The sequence below is a fragment of the Rattus rattus genome, chromosome 12 (genome assembly GCF_011064425.1).
Source record: "Rattus rattus isolate New Zealand chromosome 12, Rrattus_CSIRO_v1, whole genome shotgun sequence".
NCBI classification, from domain to species: domain Eukaryota; kingdom Metazoa; phylum Chordata; class Mammalia; order Rodentia; family Muridae; genus Rattus; species Rattus rattus.
In genome coordinates this window covers 93,912,626-93,928,130 of record NC_046165.1, presented here as the reverse complement: position 1 = coordinate 93,928,130, position 15,505 = coordinate 93,912,626, and the positions used below count along the sequence as shown (strand labels likewise).

The 15,505-nt window shown below is 49.3% G+C and overlaps 1 protein-coding gene across 2 annotated transcripts in view; it reads left to right on the top strand.

The window, feature by feature from the left end:
* The window catches only part of Dlg5 (discs large MAGUK scaffold protein 5), a 107,734-nt gene that overhangs the window by 30,677 nt on the left and 61,552 nt on the right, over positions 1–15,505 (top strand). For both annotated transcript variants that reach the window (XM_032918379.1, XM_032918380.1), the window contains exon 2: positions 11,426–11,494. In XM_032918379.1, the coding sequence (XP_032774270.1) occupies positions 11,426–11,494 (69 nt within the window). The remainder of the gene's footprint in view (positions 1–11,425; positions 11,495–15,505) is intronic.

Here is a 15,505-nt window from a genome sequence, read left to right as displayed (position 1 = left end):
CGTGACTTGTGTTTTATGGTGGGTGTTTATGCTAGGGTGGGCTACACACAGCCTGGCCTGCCTAATGGCTGAGTGGCCATGCTTCTAGACCCTGTGAGGAGAGAAAGAGACCGGGCCTGTCCTCAGAAGGCAACAGGCTCAAGCTAAAGGATTGCTTTGAGTCTTTGGGGACCGGCACACTGTGATTTCATTTGCTGCCCTCTGTGGTTACAGAAGTTGGTTTTTGGTTTTGATTTTTTTTTTTTTTTTAACAAAATAGGGAAATATTTTCTCTTATTACACAAGATCAACCCTCCCTCCCTAGGGCCCACATCCTCTTGCGCCTTTGAAATCCTTCTGCTCCCCTTCCCAGTTTCCTGTGGTTGTCTCTGGGCAATCTGAAGGCACAGTGGGGCCAGATTTTGCCTGAGATGGGCAGAGGCCCTCCTTTTTCTGTACTGGGAAAGAGTGGCTGGATCTGTCAGTTGGTCGTCCCCAGAGGATGAGGTTGGCCATGTCCTGGGGTCACAGTGAGCATTTGGGTCACTGAGATCATTAGGTGAACCTGGAACTTGATGGGAGATTTGCCTTGGGTTTTAGGGAGGTGGCCGCTCACAGTTTGTCATCCTGCTTTGGTGGGGCTAGAGGATGACCTGCCCAGCTGTAGTCCCAGCCTGAGCATGTGGATGTGGTAGCCCCTTGCTCAGCGCTCACTTGGAAACTCCTGCTGTGAACGTGGCTGGGAAAACACTGGAGAGCTAAGTGGATTTCTGTAGGGCTGTACTTGTCATTGTGTCCTGCAGTTTTGGGACTGGCCTCTTTTCTCGCAAGGCTACTGTTTGAGAGAGAATTCATGCCAGGTGCTAGATAATTGGGAGTGGTGATTGCACTTATCACCTTATCTGAGAGGATGTCTGGGACTGTGGGCTTCAGGCGGGTCTTTATAGAAAGAATCAATGTAAAGACACAGGCACCATTTTATTTTTCCTGGAGGATTCCTTTTACTCCTGTTCCTTTAAGAGGTGTGGAGAGGGCTGGAGGAATGGCTCAGTAGTTAAGGGCATTTACTGCTCAAGCATGAGGGCCAGGTAGGCTCCTAGCACACACCCTGGTGGCTCACAAACACCTCTAACTCCAGTTTTACAGAGAGATATCCAGTGCCATCCTCTGTCCCTTATGGGTACATACCTGTAAATAAAATAGAACTTAAAAAGAAAGGTTTGGAGAACAGATTGAATTTTGGCATTTAATTCCAATTAGCAATTAGTGAGCCTGGTGAGTACTATACTCTTTAAATTAGCTTCTGGAAACCCAGGGATGACACTTAGTTCTCCATCTTGACCACGATAGAAATCACTAATAGTGCTGGGCTCCCTTTCAGGTATGTGTTCAGGCTTTTGGAGCTCAGCGCTTCAAACAAGGGCATGGTGGTTCTTTCTAGATGCCCCTTTTTGGTTTGTAGTTTTTAATACAAACTCTTTCTGTCCCTGGTGGGAAAATCAGGGCCAATTAACCATCTACTTAACTATGTCTTTTGGAGAGCATCTCTGACTTTCACACAGCTAATCGGAAGTGTCTTTGCGTATGTGTATGTGTATGTGTATGTGTATGTGTATGTGTATGTGTATGTGTATGTGTATGTGTATGTGTATGGAGCCCAGAGGACAAGCTCCTGTGAGAGGGGGTCTCTCAATGGCCTGGATCTGGCTGAGTAAGGTGGACTGGCTGGCCAGTGAGTCCCAGGCATCCACCTGTCTCTGCTTCTCTAGCACTGGGATAAACTATGGGGCTCAGTCTTTGGTCCTCATGCAAGTATGGAAGCACTTTACTGGCTGAGTCATCTCCCCAGTCCCCAAAGCAAACCTTTCCCCACCCTGACTCTTTCTAGTATGTGGTGATATATATATCAGACCTCCCAAGCTCTCTCATGGTACCTTCTAGAACATTTCACTCTCATTCTTCCTGTGCCTCTTCCAGAAAGTCTTCTTTCTCCTGCCTTTATAGGAGCATTTCTTGGAAGTCTGTCCTCTGGCCTACGGCAGTGTCTGCCCATCGGTGTTTAGGAAGTCCTGCATCTGGCCTCCCCTGCCTCTGCTTGTGCTTACCAAAGGGCATCATCACATCCCAGCCCGAGGTCCTGCACATCCTCCTCAGTGGGTTGGCTTAAGCTGGCATGGTCTGGCTAGCTCTGGACTCCAGTGTGTCAGTAGGCTGTCTTCACGGGGTCTCTCCGGTGTGAGTTGTTTGTGGTGTTGAGCAGTGGAAAGCAGAACCTCACAGCACGAGGCAAGCGCTTCAGCCCTGAACCACCTACCCATGGGGAGTTTTTCTTCAGTGCATCCAGACTGGCACATTTTGGTGATTTTATTCTTGTGTGGATCCAGTCCCTTTTCAGTTCTCTGTCCCTGCTAACCGTGTGCCCTTCCTGGACAGACACCAAACCCCTTAACGATGATGCTCATATCTCCTCTGCTCGCTCTCTCATCTCCTTTGGCTTTGGGCCACCCTCCCTGTACTAGCAGTTTAGGGGAGCTTCCTGAGTGGTCTTCTTACTCCCAAGCTCTGTCTTTCTCCTTCCTGCTTACTGTCTCCATACGGTCTCCTGCTGCCTTCACTGCTCAAGTGCTGGGACTGTTGGCGTGTACTGTCTGGCCCAACTCTAGCTCTAGGTGCTGCTGCTATTCTTCCCCCTCCTCTTCCTCCTACTTCTTCTTCATCATCATCTCATGTAGCTCAGGCTCCTGAGTACTAGGTTAGAGACCTGGACCGCTCTCTGTACTGCATGGAATTGAACCCAGAGTCTTGTCCATGCCAGACAAGCACTGGTCTAGTTCAGTTACACCCTGGTCTGTTTTTAATTTTCCTTATGTGCACATGTATGGGAGGAGGGGTTTTGCTTTGTATTTTGAGTAACTATAGAAAGGAAAAGGGATTACTAGAAGAGGGGAAAAAATACACACACACTCTCTAGACGTTTCTTATCTTACTCAGAGGAGAGCTCTACCTCTTCTCGTGGCCTCTGAGGTCACCTGAACCTGCACTGTGACCTGCAGCTTACCCCATGCAGACCGTATAGGCTTTCTAATGAGCTGGCCCCAGGGCCTTTGCACTCTGCCCCTGCTTGGAACAGCCCTCTTCCTGCCTTCCTATACTTCTTGGGTCTTTGCTCAGGTCTGAGCTCTTCTGAGAGTCCTTCTGTATTCCTTTATTTCATTCCCTCATTGCTCACATGAGCTCTAGGAGGGCAGAGTTTTACCTGCCTCATTGTTGTATCCCCATGAACTCCCAGCATTCTCTGGGTACGTGTATGCTAGTGTGTGTAGGCCAGCTGTAGCACAGGTGTGGAGGTCAGAGGGCAACTTGAGGGAGTTGGTTCTCTCCACCATGTGGGTCAGGCTTGATGCAGATGCCTTTCTTTACCTTCTGAGCCATCATGATGCCCTTCTTTGATCATTAGAGTGGGTACCATCTCATAGTACAGAAGTGGCCACCAAAGGAAAGCACCGTGGAGAGTACACCACTCCCTCTCTCTTGCTTTGATTGGTCAATGCCCTCATACAGATGACAGTGAGGGCTGACTTAGAAGGTAGGTTTGTTCAGCATGCAGCAGAACGAAGGGAAGACAGAGCTGGCCTCGAGCTGGCCAGGCTGGCAGAATGGTGGAAAGGGAAAAAGGGCCTTTTGTCTTCTTTTATCTTAGTTACTCTTGCTGTTGCTGTGATAAAATACCCTGGCAACAGAGACACAAGGGAGGAAAGGGTTTGTTTCGGCTCACAGTTTGAGGTTATAGTCCATCATCGTTGGGACGTCACAGCAATGGGAGTCTGAAATGGCTGGTTATGTTACCTCTAGAAAAACGACTTCTTGTGCTTAGCTCAGTGTCCTCCACCTCTTCTTCTCACTGTTAAATGTGTATCTTGATCATCTTTATCCCAACTTTCTCCTTTCTTTACAGTTGATGATTCCAGCATAGGGAATGGGACTACCCATAGTGGTAGATGGTCTCACCTCAGTTAATACCATCCAGATAATCTCCCATAGGCGTGCCCAGAGTGATAACCATGAGTAACCATCATGTCTTCCTAACCTGCAAGAATAGGCTTTTATTTAGACATGGAGAGAAGATTGTAATAGGTGGTGAATGGGTCCTTCATAAAGGACTTTCTACCAGCATCCCCTCTAGGAATTCAACAAAAGCTGGATACCCTCTGCCTGAGCCAGTTCATAGGCCCTGATGTCAGTTCTCTGCTTCCTTGCAGGCATTGTGTAGGAAGCCACTGAGATAGGGCTCTGGAGACCTTAATGAGTGTCCAGCTGTTCAAAGGCTGTTGCCTCTCTGAACTTTTACTCATTCAATCCTCTTATCACCCAGTATTCTTTCTATTCAATAGGCAAGGGAGAAACATGGGATATGGGGGCAGCTGACTTAGGGCCACAAATGGGCAGGTCCCCAGCCCCTGGACGCCCTGAGATGATGGAAGGCAGTGGAGTCTGTGGGTCAGGACAATCCAGGGAGGTGTCCTCATGGGAACTGAGACCAGTCTGGGTGCCTGAGCTGGCCAAGGTAGAGACAGTTCAGGGATCTTCATCCTCTCTGTGTGGCTCCTAGGGCTCTACAATAGCTTATTTCAAGACACTGATCATTGTTAATCATTGGTTACGTGGACTGGAGCCTGGAGGAACTTGGCTGTCCCCACCTACCTGATGCAGGACGAGGCAGTGGTACTGTGCTTAGTCTCCTTCAGTTGCAGGCCTTGGTCAGATGTGGCTGCAGTCATCACTAGTGAATTCTTGACTTTTTGCACCTGACCCTGACCTACCTCCCTCACCCTGTGTGCCCCCATGCTCTCCCAGCTGGGCCACCCTCTTCTGGCCAAGCATGTTACCTATTGTAATCTAGAGTGAGAGCAGAAAGTCAGGCTTGTTTTCACAGAGGAAGGCAGTATTAAAGGTGTCCCTACCTGGTGCTGGTTGACAGCCTTAAACCCTTTCTTCATCTCCCACATTAGAGCTCAGCCTATCTGGAAGGAGTTAGTGTTCCCAGGCACTTGCATGTGGTGTCTGCAAAGCCTTCTGTTGGTGGGGAAGCAGCTTTCTGACCTGACCTTTCATCCTGATAAAAACAACACCAAACATCCCATCCCCTCCAGGCCAACGAGTAGCAAGCAAAAAGGTTATGTGTTCCCATTAATTCTGATTTTGCTTGCTTTGTTTTCTCTGTTTCATCTCATGAGTTCCAAATTGGAGAGTACTTACAGAGGCAAACCTGACTTCTGAGGTTCCTGGAGTCCTACCTTCCAGATTCAGCAGTGAAGTACAGAGCTTCAGGCACACTGTGCTCCTGTTGCTCGCCCATGTCACTGTCACCCCACAGGTGCATGCTCCCATTGCTCCATTGTCACCCCACGGCCACCATTGCAAATTAGGTTAGCAGTCCTTTTGATTACCCCACAAGGGGAGGAGAGATAAGCACCATTGATGTGCTTATCCAAGCTAAAGGTACCAGTCCTCAGATTTAAAAGGACATTGTAGTGTTACCTCTGAAGGTGGAGAACCTCTACCAATCCTCATGTACAAGCCCTGATGTTTTGGGTGGGCTGTGCACACCAGGGACAAATCAAGCATGGTCTGAATCTCCGGTTGCCATGCGTGCACAAAGGCGGTCAACATCCTTCCACTGTCAGATGGACCCCTAAGCAGTGTGGGGTAGTAAGGCTTCCTTGATTGACATGCCTTAATCTGTGTGTGCTGCCTCCTGTGGCCATAGTCATCCCTCTAGTTTCCCAAAATGCCTGAGCTTTGTCTGCCTTTGGGTCTCAGTATGTACACTTCGGGACAGGGGCTGCCCTCCGTACAGTTCTTCAGGAGGCCTCACCAGTCCAACACCACAGGAGGTGAGCAGCAAACGATGACTCACATCACCCACATCTTCCTTCTCCATAGTCAGGGAGAGAGAGTGGCTCACCGGTGAGGATTGTTCCATGTTCTTTATTTTTCTCTGGGAAGTTTTGTCTCCTCAGAGTCCTGGAGCCCAGACTCAAAGGGTAGCGTGTGTGAATTGTGTCCTGTTCATCATTGGTAGCTCTACCTTAGACAAGTCAAAGAAGTGAGAGCCTTGGTTTTCTCTTCTGTAAAATGGACCTAATGAGGACTTCAGGGTCATTGTGGGTGTTAAGTGAAGCAATGTCTGCAGTGTAAGCCAAAGCATGCAGTCCTAGCACTTAGCAGACTGGCAACCCATTAACCGCTATCATTAACTATTAGAGAGTGCCATGCAGTCTGCAGTCTCCTTATGGGCTGTGACATCATCACCGTCGCAGCCTTCCATTTAGGTAATGCAGGAGTGGAGAAGGGCAGGGTGGGAAGGGCCTGCTGCAGGCTGGGTAATCATAACAGCCTGTGCTCGTGCTGGGGACTGACTGTGTTAGGTGTTGTTTCAGACAATCTCTGTGGAGCAATTCAGTTGATCCTCATAGGACTTTCATGAGGAAAGCACTCCCGTCACACCACACACACACACACACACACACACACACACACACACACACACACACAACACACACAACACACACACACACACTTTGTTACAATAAACATCGGGACACACAGAGAGCCTGAGGGTGAGGAGGGTGGATTTGGGAGATAAGCCAGGGAGCTGGTGCTGGCCTCTGTGCTCCAGCTACCCCATCTCCTGTGGCCTAGAGGCTCAGGTAGGAAGGACTCTCTCTTGACCCTCCTAGCACGTGTGCAGCCTCTGGAGCTGCTGAGGCTGTTTCCTCTCCGCTGACCCAGTGCCCTGCAGGGACATGTGTGAGTCTGGGAGCGGTCGGACATGTGGGTTATAGTTCTTCCGGTGTGAGCTGGAGGAGGACAGCAGGGTAGGGCAGGCACCTGCTGCTGATCCTGATCTCTTGGGGCCTTAGAGTCACCTGGGAACAGCAAGCTCCCTCCTCAGTGGTTGACCGGTAGGGGCTAGCCTGTCTGTGACCATGTTGTCTCAGGATGTCTGGTGGTCATGGGCCTCTGCATGCTAGTTCAGTTGTTTTGAGTTTCCATGGCGCAAGCATGAGTCACCCTACCCAGCCCTTTACAATTCCAGGTGACTGCAGGGGTGGATGACGGGACACTCCCTGGCCTTGCAGGCTGCTGAAAGGGGCCTGGGAGTCTGGCTTGTTCCCTTATCACCACAGTTTTGGAAGTTCTTTTGAAGTCTTCTTGGTGACCCAGTGGGACTGAGTCACATAGTAAACAGAATTAGCAGGCCCAAGCTCTTCTGAAGGATGTAGATAATGCTTGTGGGGGGGTCAGTCACCAAGTATCTCTAGGTCAGCTGTCTCTCAGAGGTACCTACTTCCCCCAGGGCTTTGGTGGAAACTTCCATCCACCACTGCACTCTCATCTCTCTGGTAATCGTGCTCCCTGTCCTTGGTCCCTGTACTACTGGTCTATACTGGTCTGTGTCCACATGTCCCTGGGGCTTCTTAGGAGTGCAGTATCAGGTCCCATCTTGATTTACCATTTAACCAGGTCCCCAAGCAATTCCTCAGATGACAGACAGCCCACCTAGCTGACCCTCAAGCCCACACATCCATCTAAGCTGGTCTCAAGCTTGTGTCTTCTGTGGAAATGTTCAGTCTGCTTAGGATCTCACAGGCTGGCCCTCAGGTAGCACATGTGAGGGAAACTGGCCTGTTCTACAGCATCCAGTGGCCTGGGCTTCTAGGCAGAGCATGTTCCTCCCACACAGAAGCTTTCTAGGATGCCTTAGGCTTCAGTTAGATACAGTAGAAGTCCCTTCTGGGAATTCGGGAAATTGTCACATTCTTATGGCCTCTAGCCAGACAGGCTAGACGGGACATCTGAGCATGCTGGGCTGAGGTGGGATTTCTGTTTGACCTTCAGATTTGATTGTGGAACCTCAGAGGGAGATGACAACAGACAATTGCACCTCAGGAAGCTATCAGCTTTGAAAAGACACTGTGTAGCTGTGTCTGTGTGTGTGTGTGTGTGTGTGTGTGTGTGTGTGTGTGTGTGGCGGGGTGAGGGAGGGGGAGGGGGGGGTAGGGGGGGGTGGGCAGGGGGTGGGGCTAACTTCTCTGCCTTCTGCTAACAGTCCTGAGCACATAGGGCCTTAAAGACAATAGTTTTGAAGACAAAGCACTGCTCAGACAGTGTCATCTTTGGGCCCTTTCTCCCTAATGACGTCCAAGGCTCTAAGAACATCGTTAAGGCTGGGCCTTGTTCAGTCTTAATCAGTTACTATCCCCCACCACCATCAGCCTTGCCAGGGCTGGGAACCCTGCCAGCTGCCTGTGCTGAGGGGCCAGAATGATACCCAGCGATTCAAATAACGATGTCAGTCTGCCCGGGGCAGGCCTCATAGCCCCAGTCAGGACGTTGGGAACAGGAAAGAGGAACAGAATGTATTGGTTGCAGAAATGTGAAATGTACTCCCCCAGCTTGGGAGGATACTAGGCAGGGAGGAAAAAGTGCATCTGCACTTTTAATTAACAGTGGAAATTCGCCACGGGGAGGAGGAAGTGATGTGTGCTGGTGGTGCTGGTGGTGCTGGTGGTGGTGGTGGTGCTGGTGCTGCTGCTGCTGGTGGTGGTGGTGGTGGTGGTGCTGGTGCTGGTGCTGATGGTGCTGGTGGTGCTAGTGGTAGTGCAGCTGCTTTACTGGAAGATGGGACAGTGCAGATGCCAGTAAGAGAAAGAAGCGGGAGTTCCGTTCTGGCAGCGGTGTTTCCAGAGCCCTAGCAAAAGTGCCAGGCTAGCTGTCTGCGATGGCCTGGCTGTGCTTGACTTCAAGAGTGCCAAGTATTAGAGAGGGGACTTAAAGTTTGCAATGAGTAATGTTATATAGACCAGTTAGCTTGCATCTATGCATTATGCACACGTACACACTTAACAACAATTAAAGGAAAAGAGTCAGGTGTAGGAGGGTCATGGGAAGGTTTGGAAGAAAAGGAAGGGTAGCGATGTAACTATTATAATCTCAAAATCAAAAAATTACTGAAAAAAAGATGAGAATTGTCAGAGTCGATGGACATCACCTGCAGATGATGATGATCAACTTGTAACGTACCTATGTGTATGTATGTGCATGTGTGTGTGCGTTGAAATATCACATTTTACACTATACATACATCAAATTCATATTCTAACTAAAAAGACTTTGCAGTGCTCCCTTTTCTGGTGCAAAAACACACAGATGTGGAATGCACAGCAAAACCTCACTGTGGAGCTGAAAGTCCAGTTCAGTTTCCCAGCATGCACAGAGTCGCAAGAACACGGTGTGGCTTGGGAGACAGAGGCAGGAGGATCAGGAGTTCAAGGTCAGCTTCAGTCATGTAAGTCAGTGGATACTAGGAGGATAGGTAGGACTTGAGATTCAGGAGCACGGACATGGCTTTTTTTTTTTTTAAGCAGGTTCATGGAATTTCACAGATGGATGGGATATTTTTGGGTCTAGTGCCTGCACATGGTGTACAAATGGCCCTATGACAGTCATGCCGGGGGAGCTTTAGGGCCCCGGCTGCCTTCCCTCTGCAGAGAGCATCACCGCCTGTTGTGGAGTTACTAGAGGACACATTTCAGCCTAGGACTGATATCTACCCACATATCCAGTCCCCTTCACTTCCTGGTGAACACCCAGACTCTTCAGACTCCTAGAAAACTCAGCAAGGAGGCCACTGGTCACTGCTGCCCACTGGCCCGTTCTTGCTCTCTGCTTCCTATCGCCAGCCCCCACCCCCTGTGTATTTTGTCCCGTTTTTACTCCCTCTTCATCTTGTCAGATAGGGAGGACTGCTAACTCCCTGGCAGGCCTTTGTGACCTCATCTCTACTCAGTCTCCTCCCTGGGGCTGGGGGGGTGGGTGGGGTGTCCTTAGCTTCTGTGGAGGTTTCCTCACTATGAAGCTGCAGCTGCCCCAAGTCTCCCTTCTCATTTCCCTTCCCCGTTCGTCCAACCCCCACTACATCTCTCTCTCTCTACCTTTCTCCTTTTGAGAGTATGTAGGTCTTGGGGATGCAGGGAAGAGTTGAAGTGGAAGAAGGGAAGAGAATCTTTCCCATCTGGCCCCTTCTGCTTCTGGGTCATTCTTCACAGCGTTCTAATGTCAGAGCCCCAAGGCTTGTTCAGAGGCCTTACAGCAAAACCTTACCTGTGCTCACCCACCTGGTTCTAGGAACAAGACATTCGTCTTCACCTCTATGTTGGGTAACCTGCCCCCACTGCCTGGCATGCTTTTCTGCAAACCGCCATGCAGTCTCATAGTGGTATTGGTTTGCTTTCTTCTTTAATTTTGCATCAGCTGTGGCCTTGGTTTTCACTCCTTAGTGTGACGTTGTTACTGATGCTAGAGGACAGGACCGTGCATGAGGCCCAGGCTCTTCCTCACACAGACTGGAACCCTGGTCCAGCAGGCCAGGTGCTTTATGCCGTGTGCTGCTCACCAAGTGTCTCAACACATAGCTTATTTCCTCCTGAGGCTGGCAGGTTGCGCCTAGCTTTGGAGAGTATTTGAAACCAAACCCTGATGGCAGCGTGCACATAACATGCTGCCTACTCACCCCCAGCACGCCTACCCCCCCCTCGGGTGTAAATAGCACCAAAATGTGGTTTGGTGACATTGTGATCGCTCTTAAGTTTTTAGGTAACTTGACTTTTTATTATTAAAAATTGTACTCCATTTATTCAGTGTGTGGGGAGGGCTTACAAGTCTAATAGCATGTGGCTGGAGGTCACAGGACAACTTGCAGGGGACAGTTTTTGGTTTTTTTCTTCCTTTTGACATGTAGGACCTGGGGATTGAACTCAGGTCAGGTTTGGTGGCAAGTACTCTTTCCTTTTGAGCCATGTCTGTAGCCACGTTTTCACTCATTTTGGTTGTTTGTTTGTTGTTTCTTTGAGCCAGAGTTTCTCTGTGTAGCCCGAGCCATCGTGATCTTGCTCTATAGACCAGGCTGGCCTCAAACTCAGAGATCAGCTGTCTCTGCCTCCTGAGAGCTGGGATTAAAGGCCTGTGCCTCTGCTGCCGGGCTTACTAATTTATTTTTATTATTATTATTGTGTGTGTATCTGTGTATGTGTAGGCATGTCAATGCAGGAGTGCATGTATGTGTGTGTGTAGGTCACAGGACAACTTTGTGGAATCAGTTCTCTTCTCTCTGGAGTTTGTAACTCAGATGGTCATATGGAACAGAAGGCAGCTGGCAGCCTGGACGTCTCTCTACCAACTGCTCAGAGAGCAGCAGGGTGTGAGTGTGACGTTGAAAGGTGGGCACAAGGCACCAAGTCCAGATACTGCCCAACACATCTCCCTCTTGACCTGGACTCCAGGTTCCCAGGCATGGCGCAGCGGGCTGACATAACAGAGCTTAGGCTTGAATGAGTGGAGTGGCCTTGTGGTTAGTAACATTGGTCTCCCTCTCTGTCCCCAGGCTCCACCTACAGCGTCCTGTCCATCATGCCCTCAGACTCGGAGAGCAGCAGCTCCCTCAGCAGTGTGGGTGAGTACTTCCTGGGGACAGTAGATGGGCAGTGTCTTGGATCTTGAGCAGGGATGACTTGGGAGGGGATTCCTGGCATCGGACAGCAGTCCTTCCATCTGATTATATGTGAAGTCCTCCTCTGTTGGTACAATTCTCATTTTCTCTTGTCACCAAAAGTCTAGCTTTGGTATTAGAGAGGGAGGTGTGGCTGGTATGTCCGTGTTCTTTATCACTTCTTTAGGGGGTGAGCAGTGAGTCTGGCTAGCCCCCTAAAAGCTGCTTGTTAAGATTGCGCCCTCATGCTTATCCTCTGAAGGAGGGGTTGTGTGCTGACCTGGGAAATTTCTTTAGTCCATGCTGGAATGGATTTCTGTGAACCTCATAGAGTGAGAGCAGCCCTGACTCAGGTCTCTGTGCTGACGAGAGGCCATATGATTTTCTAAGCTTCCCAAGCTTCTCTGTATGACCTTTGCCCTGTGTTGTACCCCTCTATTGGAAGCCCCAATGTTTTATATTACTGTGATGGATGGATGATACCTTTAGTGGGGTCTTGGAGCTTATGGACTTGAAGGAGCACAAGAGATCTTGGTCTAGTCACTGCGCTTCCCTGCTACAGAGAGATGGGAAAGGTAACACCCACAGAGGGGAAGTACCATGAGTTAGGTCCCAAGCCAGCAAGAGTGACATCCCCCTGTTAGTTCACTTTCTGTAGCGACAGTTTCAGGTCTTTAAGAAACACAGAAATATTATAAGAATGTGTTTTTGTTTTAATCCCAGGTGCGGGATATGGGGTTGCTTTACATAATCCACAGCAGCTGACTAAGATTTGCCTCATGCTCTAGGAGAGGCATGGTTTTTCTTTAATTGTAGGACATTCGGAATTCTGGGCCCTTTTTGAGGGTACATAAATGCTAAGCCCCACAGGTGGGGTCGGTCCTTCAGAGGACTGATTGCAGTTTGTTAGTAGCCAGGCTCAAAAAGAAATAAAATAAGAAAAAAATTTCTCTCCCCCCATCCTTTTTTCTCTCCGATCCAGTGTAGGGGATGAAACTGGGGGGATAAAGGGTGGGAAAAGAAGAACCCACAAAGTAGCAAAGACCAGCTACAACTTTCTGAACCCTTCATACCAGGTACTTTGTAGGGCAAATGGTGGTAGAGACTAGCATACCCTCTTGGAGCCTGGGAGGGCAGTATGATCAGAGGCAGGCCGTTGCCGAGAATGGGCTCTGAGTGTATCTTCCTGGGTTGCCTTAGTGTAGTCTCACAGCTGGGACTTTAGCCATAGAAATGTGTCTCACAGATCTCGGGGTGGGAGCCTGGGGTGGTCAGAGTCCAAAATCAGAGACTTGGCAAGGCCCTGTGCTCTCAAGGCTTTGGGACAGACTTTGCCAGCACTTATGGTAGGCTCCCTCATGAACTGACCTGTAACTCTCTACCCCTCTTCTTTCTGCCTCTTTCTGTGTGTGTATGTGTGTGTGTGTGTGTGTGTGTGTGTGTGTGTGTGTGTGTGTGTGTGTGTGCATGTGCTAAGGACACTCTGATCACACCCGGTTCAAGACCTGTTTTGTCCCTGGTGGCCTCAAGTTGCTCATCTGTAAAACACTCTGTTTCTGAATTTCTAAGTAACTTTCACATTCTCCTTTTCCTGGATCAGGACTTCCACATCTGAAAAGAGCAATCACCTCATAGCTGTCATGGCCTCTAGATTTCAGGAAGAAGGTTCCGAAGAGTCTCAAATTACAGTTTGACTGTGGGTCTGGCTCTTCAGGACAGGGCTGTTCAGATAAATAGGAGGGTGAAGTGAGCCTTCTGTTTCCTGTCTTGCTGTTCTTACAGACATATTCACATTGTCATTCTGAGCTGGCAATGACACCTTTCCAAGCAAGGAACATGGATAATCTCACAGGGGGTCCAGAGAAAGTCTCTGTTTCTTAAAGCATTTATTGCTTACGCCAGCATTTTGAGAATGAGTAGGAAGATGGGATTTATATTTTTCTGCAAGGGTTTCTCTGTGGCACAGGCTGACTACAAATTCTTGGTTGGTCCCTGAGTATAGGGATTCCAGGCATGTACCGCCCTGCCTGGCTCAATGGACTGAACTTGAAGGCAAGTTAGCCCTTGTGCTGAGGGTCCCCAGATACTTCGTAAGAGTCATGAACAGGCTGAGAGCAAATCTTTGATGTGTGTCCCATCATGAGTTCAGCCTGCACTGGCTGTGCCCAGTTCTTTCACGCAAGAGCTGGTTGTATTCCTGTGGTCACTCCTCTCAAGCTCACAGGAACCAAGATTTGCTTTTCTTTCTCTTTTGTTCACAGCTGAATACCCACGCCCACTGCCTTAACCAGCAAGGAAATGGGTGACCTCATATAGTAGGCATGACTGTGATCAGGCTGGGCACATGAGGATGGGCTCTGCCCCCTTAGGCATATGGCAGGCTGCTTACAACAGCAATTTAGCTGTCATAGCCAGACCTGACAGTACCCAGAGCAGTGAGGTCCAATATGGAACTACTACCAAGTGGCTCTTTATATTTAAATGCCTTTAAATGTAGTGACATTTCTACATCCTCCATTACACAAGTCACATGGAATTGATTCTGTAGCCACCTATGGCTAGGGGTTTCCATCTTGGATGTCACAGGTGACACCCCAGATGAACAAGGAAGCTAGTTCCTGTAACGTCTCCATATGATCAAAGACACCTTCCCCAGAAGCCTCGGGAAGCTGGTGTGACCCTAGGCCTGTGGCTCAAGCCTGACCCTGTGCTACACGCATAAGCACTCATCAGATGCAGGTTCCTGACCATCTAATGATCAGAAACTCTGGGGTAGGGCTGACCACCCGCAGTTAACCCACCATGCTTTGGTGGGAAGCACAATGTCTGTGAGGGGCTACATTCAGTCCATTGAGGAGACCAGACTAATCTTCCTCATGGCTAGACAGTTCTTGCTGGGCCGGTGTCTTCCAGGGAGAGGCAGAGCTTGTCATTGGCACATGGGGTGGTGGTGCCCATAAGGCCGGATGGATACCCACTTTTATTTGGTCTTTCTATTTGGACCTCAGGAAAGGTAAGAAAAGGTCCTTAGAGTAGAGGTCACTTCCTGCTTCATCTCAAGAAACAGTGGTGAAGGGCAAGTCGTATTCACCAGAGGAGGCCTTGGTAGGTTAAGACTGGAGGATGAGGGCTTTTGATCTTGTTCTGAAACATTGCTGTCCCACTTGATGAGCACTCTGACCAAAAGCAGTAGGAGAGGAAGGGTCTATTTGGCTTACGCTTCCAGGTAACTGGAAGTTCACCACAGAGGAACTTCGGACAGGATCAGAGGCAAGAATCACAGAGGAAGGCTGCTTAGTGGCTCATTCCCTTCTGCTCCTGGTTAGCTTTCTCAAACAGTCTAGGACCACTTGCCTGAGGAAGAGTTCTGTGAACAGTGGGGTGGGCCCTCCGACGTCAGTCAATAATCGAGACAATTCCCCCACACACGTGGCAGAGGCTAGGTCTTCCATTGAGGGTTCCCTCTCCCAGGTGATTCTAGTTTGTGTCAAGTTGAAAATGAAAACTAAGCAGTCTAAGTGTCTCGTGTATCCCAGGTTGGTTGTGAACTTGCTGTGTAGACAAAAACAATCTGGCATTTCTTACCCTCTTGCCACTACTTGATTAGTGCTGGGGCTTACAGGTGTGTAACACCACATACAGTTTATGCTAGTAGTGGGGCCAAATGCAGGGCTCCATACATGCTTTGTCCTTTTTAAAACACAAAACCAGAATCTTACAATGTAATCCAGGCTGGCCTCTCACTTGCCTCCACTTCCTAAATCCAGCACTGAGGCACCACACTATGCCTTGGAGTGTTTTTGTACTTTTTCTAGGTGCCTGAGAGCGTACTCACTATTTCAGCGTTCTTTGTCAGCATCATGGTAGGTAGCTACAGCTTGGCAGGGGCTTCTCTGTGGCCCCCCATCCTCACCGTCAGCTGTGCTGCAGAGCTTCCCCAGTGCACGCTTATGCTTCTGACCCAATTCCGCAGAA